Below are 8,912 nucleotides of genomic sequence, written 5' to 3'. Positions count from 1 at the left end.
AGTTTCCTGATAATACAACCATCCTGGGACTCACTAACAGTCCCGAGACATCTGACAGGAGGGCTGAACACTTTCCATGTGGTACAACGTTCATCTGTCAATTTACAGACTAACGAGACTAGTCATGGATTATCCGATGACTTTCTTGAAAGCAAGCCTATTTCTACAGCCCGCTAGTTTTACTGGAGCAGTTTAGGTTAAGTACCTTGGAAGGTGCTGAAGCCAGAGGTGGCATTTGAACCTCTGACCTTCAAGTCACAAAGCAGTAGCTTTTGACTACTACCAGCACTGCCTCATTTTGAGGAACCCCTTTACTGCAAATGGGTAAGCGGCAGGGAATTAGCCTCAGAACAAAGTCAAGTTTTGTTAAGAAGGTTTATTCTGAATTGTCAGTTCAAGAATCAAGGACAAGTTTCAGAACGACACACGACTGCATGAGCCTTCGCTTCAGGCCGTGAAGGGAGATCCTTTGAGATATACACTGCACAGCTGCTGCAGCTACAAGTGTTGCCATGGTGCCGTTTCCCCCCCAGACGCAGCTATCCTCATGGCCTGGCTAATAGCGATCCTGAACAATAATGGGTCCAGCAACAGCTTTTCCTTGGAAATCTGGAAGGGAAAGGATCATTTAGCCCAAACCCAAGTAAATGAGTTGTCTGTCAATTCAAACCAGTCTTACCTGCTACACTTCTTCCCTTCACATTACAGCTTGTGTCACAACAGCCACATACTTGGTCATCGCCATCTGCAGATTCCCACCTATGAACAGGAAACCACTGACGTTCTGTAGCATCTACAACAGAACTACTGACATTCAACTGAACTGACCTATCTGCCAACACAGAATAGGAACAAGCCTTGTGCTGGGGATCAGGTCTTTTGGAAGCCATGGTTGCTTTCAGAATGCATGTGATGTAGATCTGGGGGGGAGAAAGGCTGGACTGCATGACAGGTTCCATAAACACTCCCAGATGAAATATGCCAAGCCCGCTTTACATTCAGTCAACGATGACCGCCATGTACTCACAGAGCTCCTGGTCTCCTGCGAGAACCTAAAGGCATCCAGTTGCATTTGGAGTTTGTTGACCTGCTTCCTGGGGAGGAACTGGGAGCGGGATGCAGTCACCTTGGCATCAGTCAGGCATCTGAGTACATTAGATATTTGTCATGATCAGACTACATGTAGTCTGTAACACATGCAGGACTAGAGGGGGAAGGGAATAGTTTCGTTGGTCAAAAAGAAAAAACTGCATCATAGTTATTGCTACTCAAGTTCATTCAGCTCCATATCCTGGAGGAGCTTCCCTCCCATGTACAATGAGACATCCAGCTTCTGGCTTTTGTTCCAGAACATGTTCATGTGGATATTTATAAATTTTATCCACATATGAATATTAACTGATGTTACCCAGAACACCAGTCTCCTTGAAACAGGAAGGCTCATGGGGAACTTGACAGTGCTGTCAGCACTGGACAAGACATACTTGCATGCAGCTACTCACCCATAGTTCCCCACAAAGGCATATCTGGGGACAGATGTCACATCAGGTTCCAAGGTGGCAACACAGCTGTCCACAAACAGCCGCAAAGGCTGATGGTTGGCCACAACTACAGAAGCTTCTATGTTCAGGATGTCTCCCAGAAAGTAGATGTTTGAAGCCCTCTCCAGTTCCCAGTTGTCTAGAGAAGAGACAGGAACCATTTTGACACACAGGCAGACGCGCACACAAATTTAAGACAGACAGACCATTTTACCCACCGGTCATGAACTGGAGCGAGAACACCAAACGCTCCTCAGCGGACAGAGCAGCAGAGAAGGGTACCCATGATGGCATCACAGCATTGCTGCTCACATTGATCCTCCTACAAATAGGAAGCAGTAGCTAATGGCAGGGTACAGCAAGTCCAGCATTAGTCCTTATGGATGGAGCTGCTCGGGTGTAGTTACTCATTTTCAGCAAATTTGGCTATACATATAGCCAAAGGAAGTGTCTTCTAGTTCTCATTAGAACTGACCCACATCTCACCTCAAGTAATGACACTCAATATTAATCACCGCACCATGAGACCGCACAATAGGGGTGGAACCGAGTCCCTCGGGCACATACACCAATGTGAAAGTGTAGATCAGGGAATTGGTCATCTGCATAGGAAAGAAAAGGCTCATTTACCAAGTGTAAACCCATCCTGAAAAGAAAGGAAGAATTCAGGAGGTCCCATACCGTCATCAGCGTACTTCCACAGCCATGTAGCTCTGACACAAACAGCAGAACCCCTCTGGAGGGATCCCGTCCAACTGGCACACAACCTCCCAGGGTGATTTCTGAGGGCTGGATGAGCTGGCCATTACTCAGCATGTCCTGCTGCACCTCTACCACAACCGAGTCTTCCCTGCATTCAACCTTCACACCAGAGGGAGCAGCAAGCCACTGGGGTTTCACAGCAGGTGGAACCTGGGCTGGTGGCTGCACCAGGGAAACTGGTACAGAAGGCTGGCTGTATGGCAGCACAAACACTGGCTCAACTGGTAGAGCCAAGTTAGAATTCTGTGCCAGGGGATCCAACTGCATTAGCCTCATTGAAGAAAGCTGCTGAGAAGACACTCCTTGGGGTAGCTGGAGAGAAGGGGACCTTTGAGCTACTTCACTTGCTACCAGAGAAGACTGCTCCTGGGCAGCTTGCTGGACTGGCTGTAGTAAAGACTCCTGACTTGACAGCTGGGAAAAAGGGCCCACCTGGGAAGCCTGGCCATCACACAAACAAGCCAACAACAGATGCACTACAAGGCAATAGAGTAAGGCCATTGTGGGAGTGCTAATAACAAAAGACTCATGATAGCAGGGGGTCTTCCAACCAATTTTATACCAAACAGAAGAGCCGTTGCTTTTCCAACAGCTGAACCGAAATACGATTTGACAAATTTCGTTCCATCCCTGAAGCCTTACCTAATCGTTTCATTGATTGATTTTTAATTGCCTTCAATTGCCTGTTCAGGTTCTCCACTGTTCAACAACGCTAAATGTCCAGGATGTCTTTCAGAAGATACATGTTGGAAGCCGTCTAAAGTTGCCAGTCATCTATGCAGGAGAGAAGCTCCACCTTGGTGAACCAGACTTGCAGGCAAAGAAAATAGTCCTTGTTGAGACATAGGCTGCATCCTGATTGGAGAACTATTTGTGGTAGCTGAATGAATGGGTTTTTCCCAGGGACCCTCTCCATTACACAAGCAGTGAACAAGTACAATCATCACAAGACTCTGCTGTGATCTCGTTGTACCACTTCGGGCAACCAAACCACCTGCTCTTTTAACAATGTTTTATGTCATACAGATTTTCCTCAAAATAGGCCAAACCTCTTCCAGTTTTAAAAGTTTCAATGATTTCTTAAAGTCGCTGGATTGCCTTTTTTCAAAAAATGTAAGCATTTTTCCCAGCATCTTGATTTACATGCAATGGGTGGTTTGTGCACCATCTGTTAACTGCCTGGTCAAACTTAACAGTCAGCTAGCTGTTGAGCCTACCTATTTAGCAATTGTTATTGAACTGAAGACATTGTGGTCTCACTTTGCATGTTTAGAATTCTATATAATAAAGGTTACCTGAAATTTCTTTTTTCTATTCATGTAACAATGGCACTAAAATCAGTGTATTCTAAAAATGTTAGTGATGGTAGTGTTTGCTATGTGTAACTCTTGACAGTACTAGTGCAATGACTACTGCAAGCAGTTTTCAACATAGGAATTAGCCAAATCAACAGCAATAGTTTAGGTCTTATACGAATGGATCAATTCATGAGGGGCTTTTTCTGGAACAAATTTCATAAGGGTGTGGGGGGAGACCATTTGCTTTGCGAGTGTAGCAGTAAAAGTCTTGAGTAGCACATTGGCCTAGATGTTGGGTACTGCTGAGATGTAGCCTCTAGAGATGAAGAAGCTTCTGAAACTTGCTTCTCCGAGCAATGAAGTTGGAGTGACGCTGCACCCTGCCCCCCATATTTTTGCTGCAGTATCTGTAGTAGGTTTGTGTCCAGAAATTTCCTATCCACATAGGAGAGCTGAACAACTGAAACTGCCATCCAAGGCCAGTTGTTCAGTTTACATGCCATTTAACTATGACTTATGTGCCATTCCAATAGGCTCTTGCAACATCCCCTCCCCCCTCAGCATACAGAAAGCAAGGTATTCAGTAAGCAATCTTTATTCAGATAGCAGTAACGTTGCTCGGAGTGAAAGGCTCAAGGGAAAATCCATAATATTCCGAGTTGACCTGGAGTTATTTACATGAGCAATTATGGAAGTAAGCCTCCTAACACGGAAATAGCCTTCTGTACTCCTCACACTTGTGGCCAGAGTCGTTTGTCATTTGTACGTTGCACTGGGTACGCTCGGCCTTGAAACGCTTCTGACGAGGCTCAGATTCCGACACTGACGGTATAGACACGCATTTGGCATGAACAAGCACATTTAGACAAGAATGGTCGAGATGATGCTACAATGTAGTAGATAAATGAAAACAGTGGTGGGCAAATGGCATCGTAAGAGTGACTGACGTGTGCTAATCACAAAGGCGGAATAGATACAAGTACAATAAATAGTAAAACTGTTCAGTTTTACTGAGTCTGTGGAAGCGACAGCAATAAAGTGTCGCAGTGCGAGATGGACTACCGGCCGTTGTGTAATCTGATGGCTTGAAGGTAAAAGCTGTTTTTATTTTTTTTTTTTTTTTTAAGCCTGGTTGTGACTGGATGCAACGGTAGCGTCAGCCAGACGGCAGTGTCACAGACAGGCGGTTAGCTAGGCGAGTGCGGGTCTTTCTCAGAGGGCACGTTTGGTTAATGTCCTGTGGAGTTGGAAGTGTATTTCCAGCGATGAGTTCAGCTGTTCTCACCACTCTCTGAAGAGCAGCTTCCGTACCATATAGCGATGCAGCCGGTCAGAATGCTCTCTATGGAGTAGGCTAGAAGTTTGACATGGTGCCAGACCTCTTAAGCTTCCACAGGAAGTACAGATGCCAATGGGCTGCGCTCAGTGTGTCCATGGGAAGGCTCCAGGAGAGATCCTTGGAGATGTGTGTACCAAGCAACTTGTAGCTCTTACCTCTCCAGCCCATTGATGTGAATAGGAGTGCGATGTCCATCACTGACTTTCTGTAGTCCACAGTGATCTCCTTGGGCTTATAGACAGATTATGACACCATCATGAAAGTGATCTGAGCACTCCTTAGGATGTTCTGTCACCAGTGGTGACAGAACATCCTAGGATGGTTGTGTCATCAGCAAATTGGATGAAGCCATGCTTAGAACAGCAATATGTGACCAGGGAATACAAGAAGGGACTGACCACATGGTGTTGCATTCAGAGAGTGTTCTAGTTATAGCTGTCCTGGGTCTTCATTTTAGTCCCACAGAAGCCTTTCTGTGACAGGATGTACTTTTGCTTAGAGATTTCAATTTTATCTATTCTTCCCACCCCACCATCTTTCAGTTTATACAAGGATGTTGTTTTACTGAAAAAAACAACAGTAGGGTCAGTCCATTGCTCAAAGAGGTGCTACAATCTCTGGTTCTACTAATCATAGCTTTTTTAGCACCCTTAGACATTGCTGATTTTGGCATTATCCATTAAAGCATTTGACTGCTGTAGCAGTCAAGTAGGAGGGGCTTAACCTCAGAACAAAGTCAAATGAAGCTTTTTTTTTGTTAAAATGCTTTATTCTGAATAATCAGCACAAAAAAGGACAAGTTTTGAAACTATACACAACTGCATGAGCCTTAAGTTCAGGCAGTAAAGAAAGATCCTTTCAGACATACACTGCAGAGCTGTTGCCTGGTATAGTTTCCCCCCAGAAGCAGCTATCCTCATGACCTGGCTAGTAGTGATCCTGAATAGCGATGGGTCCAGCAACAGCTTTTCCTTTGAAATCTGGAAGGAAAAGGATCATTTAGCCCAAACCCAAGTAAATGAGTTGTCTGTCAATTCAAACCAGTCTTACCTGCTACACTTCTTCCCTTCACATTACAGCTTGTGTCACAACAGCCACATACTTGGTCATCGCCATCTGCAGATTCCCACCTATGAACAGGAAACCACTGACGTTCTGTAGCATCTACAACAGAACTACTGACATTCAACTGAACTGACCTATCTGCCAACACAGAATAGGAACAAGCCTTGTGCTGGGGATCAGGTCTTTTGGAAGCCATGGTTGCTTTCAGAATGCATGTGATGTAGATCTGGGGGGGAGAAAGGCTGGACTGCATGACAGGTTCCATAAACACTCCCAGATGAAATATGCCAAGCCCGCTTTACATTCAGTCAACGATGACCGCCATGTACTCACAGAGCTCCTGGTCTCCTGCGAGAACCTAAAGGCATCCAGTTGCATTTGGAGTTTGTTGACCTGCTTCCTGGGGAGGAACTGGGAGCGGGATGCAGTCACCTTGGCATCAGTCAGGCATCTGAGTACATTAGATATTTGTCATGATCAGACTACATGTAGTCTGTAACACATGCAGGACTAGAGGGGGAAGGGAATAGTTTCGTTGGTCAAAAAGAAAAAACTGCATCATAGTTATTGCTACTCAAGTTCATTCAGCTCCATATCCTGGAGGAGCTTCCCTCCCATGTACAATGAGACATCCAGCTTCTGGCTTTTGTTCCAGAACATGTTCATGTGGATATTTATAAATTTTATCCACATATGAATATTAACTGATGTTACCCAGAACACCAGTCTCCTTGAAACAGGAAGGCTCATGGGGAACTTGACAGTGCTGTCAGCACTGGACAAGACATACTTGCATGCAGCTACTCACCCATAGTTCCCCACAAAGGCATATCTGGGGACAGATGTCACATCAGGTTCCAAGGTGGCAACACAGCTGTCCACAAACAGCCGCAAAGGCTGATGGTTGGCCACAACTACAGAAGCTTCTATGTTCAGGATGTCTCCCAGAAAGTAGATGTTTGAAGCCCTCTCCAGTTCCCAGTTGTCTAGAGAAGAGACAGGAACCATTTTGACACACAGGCAGACGCGCACACAAATTTAAGACAGACAGACCATTTTACCCACCGGTCATGAACTGGAGCGAGAACACCAAACGCTCCTCAGCGGACAGAGCAGCAGAGAAGGGTACCCATGATGGCATCACAGCATTGCTGCTCACATTGATCCTCCTACAAATAGGAAGCAGTAGCTAATGGCAGGGTACAGCAAGTCCAGCATTAGTCCTTATGGATGGAGCTGCTCGGGTGTAGTTACTCATTTTCAGCAAATTTGGCTATACATATAGCCAAAGGAAGTGTCTTCTAGTTCTCATTAGAACTGACCCACATCTCACCTCAAGTAATGACACTCAATATTAATCACCGCACCATGAGACCGCACAATAGGGGTGGAACCGAGTCCCTCGGGCACATACACCAATGTGAAAGTGTAGATCAGGGAATTGGTCATCTGCATAGGAAAGAAAAGGCTCATTTACCAAGTGTAAACCCATCCTGAAAAGAAAGGAAGAATTCAGGAGGTCCCATACCGTCATCAGCGTACTTCCACAGCCATGTAGCTCTGACACAAACAGCAGAACCCCTCTGGAGGGATCCCGTCCAACTGGCACACAACCTCCCAGGGTGATTTCTGAGGGCTGGATGAGCTGGCCATTACTCAGCATGTCCTGCTGCACCTCTACCACAACCGAGTCTTCCCTGCATTCAACCTTCACACCAGAGGGAGCAGCAAGCCACTGGGGTTTCACAGCAGGTGGAACCTGGGCTGGTGGCTGCACCAGGGAAACTGGTACAGAAGGCTGGCTGTATGGCAGCACAAACACTGGCTCAACTGGTAGAGCCAAGTTAGAATTCTGTGCCAGGGGATCCAACTGCATTAGCCTCATTGAAGAAAGCTGCTGAGAAGACACTCCTTGGGGTAGCTGGAGAGAAGGGGACCTTTGAGCTACTTCACTTGCTACCAGAGAAGACTGCTCCTGGGCAGCTTGCTGGACTGGCTGTAGTAAAGACTCCTGACTTGACAGCTGGGAAAAAGGGCCCACCTGGGAAGCCTGGCCATCACACAAACAAGCCAACAACAGATGCACTACAAGGCAATAGAGTAAGGCCATTGTGGGAGTGCTAATAACAAAAGACTCATGATAGCAGGGGGTCTTCCAACCAATTTTATACCAAACAGAAGAGCCGTTGCTTTTCCAACAGCTGAACCGAAATACGATTTGACAAATTTCGTTCCATCCCTGAAGCCTTACCTAATCGTTTCATTGATTGATTTTTAATTGCCTTCAATTGCCTGTTCAGGTTCTCCACTGTTCAACAACGCTAAATGTCCAGGATGTCTTTCAGAAGATACATGTTGGAAGCCGTCTAAAGTTGCCAGTCATCTATGCAGGAGAGAAGCTCCACCTTGGTGAACCAGACTTGCAGGCAAAGAAAATAGTCCTTGTTGAGACATAGGCTGCATCCTGATTGGAGAACTATTTGTGGTAGCTGAATGAATGGGTTTTTCCCAGGGACCCTCTCCATTACACAAGCAGTGAACAAGTACAATCATCACAAGACTCTGCTGTGATCTCGTTGTACCACTTCGGGCAACCAAACCACCTGCTCTTTTAACAATGTTTTATGTCATACAGATTTTCCTCAAAATAGGCCAAACCTCTTCCAGTTTTAAAAGTTTCAATGATTTCTTAAAGTCGCTGGATTGCCTTTTTTCAAAAAATGTAAGCATTTTTCCCAGCATCTTGATTTACATGCAATGGGTGGTTTGTGCACCATCTGTTAACTGCCTGGTCAAACTTAACAGTCAGCTAGCTGTTGAGCCTACCTATTTAGCAATTGTTATTGAACTGAAGACATTGTGGTCTCACTTTGCATGTTTAGAATTCTATATAATAAAGGTTACCTG

At 45.6% G+C, this 8,912-nt stretch overlaps 2 protein-coding genes across 5 annotated transcripts; both read right to left on the bottom strand.

Annotated features, from left to right (window-relative positions):
• Window positions 1–361: 361 nt before the first annotated feature.
• Window positions 362–2,834, bottom strand: LOC114910470 (zona pellucida sperm-binding protein 3-like). 3 transcript variants are annotated; one of them, XM_029251676.1, is made up of 8 exons: window positions 2,223–2,834; window positions 2,028–2,143; window positions 1,760–1,863; window positions 1,503–1,680; window positions 1,028–1,145; window positions 827–920; window positions 680–756; window positions 362–609 (listed from the first exon to the last, which is right to left on the bottom strand). In XM_029251676.1, the coding sequence occupies exons 1-7, from the start codon at window positions 2,802–2,804 to the stop codon at window positions 698–700; spliced, it is 1,251 nt and encodes a 416-aa protein (XP_029107509.1). In that variant the 5' UTR covers window positions 2,805–2,834; the 3' UTR covers window positions 362–609; window positions 680–697. The 3 variants fall into 3 exon arrangements, with proteins under 3 accessions (XP_029107509.1, XP_029107508.1, XP_029107507.1); XM_029251675.1 differs by having other exon boundaries at window positions 680–759; window positions 829–920; window positions 2,223–2,833; XM_029251674.1 differs by having other exon boundaries at window positions 680–920.
• Window positions 2,835–5,687: 2,853 nt separating this feature from the next.
• Window positions 5,688–8,145, bottom strand: LOC114910468 (zona pellucida sperm-binding protein 3-like). Of its 2 annotated transcripts, XM_029251655.1 has the most exons (8): window positions 7,534–8,143; window positions 7,339–7,454; window positions 7,071–7,174; window positions 6,814–6,991; window positions 6,339–6,456; window positions 6,140–6,231; window positions 5,991–6,070; window positions 5,688–5,920 (listed from the first exon to the last, which is right to left on the bottom strand). In XM_029251655.1, exons 1-8 carry the CDS (start codon window positions 8,113–8,115, stop codon window positions 5,868–5,870), a joined length of 1,323 nt encoding a protein of 440 aa, XP_029107488.1. In that variant the 5' UTR covers window positions 8,116–8,143; the 3' UTR covers window positions 5,688–5,867. The 2 variants fall into 2 exon arrangements, with proteins under 2 accessions (XP_029107488.1, XP_029107487.1); XM_029251654.1 differs by having other exon boundaries at window positions 5,991–6,231; window positions 7,534–8,145.
• Between the last annotated feature and the right edge of the window lie 767 nt (window positions 8,146–8,912).

Source organism: Scleropages formosus, chromosome 5, assembly GCF_900964775.1.
Source record: "Scleropages formosus chromosome 5, fSclFor1.1, whole genome shotgun sequence".
In the NCBI taxonomy this organism is placed as follows: Eukaryota; Metazoa; Chordata; class Actinopteri; order Osteoglossiformes; family Osteoglossidae; genus Scleropages; species Scleropages formosus.
Note: the sequence above shows the minus strand (reverse complement) of the source record. Positions and strands in the feature narration are given on the sequence as shown.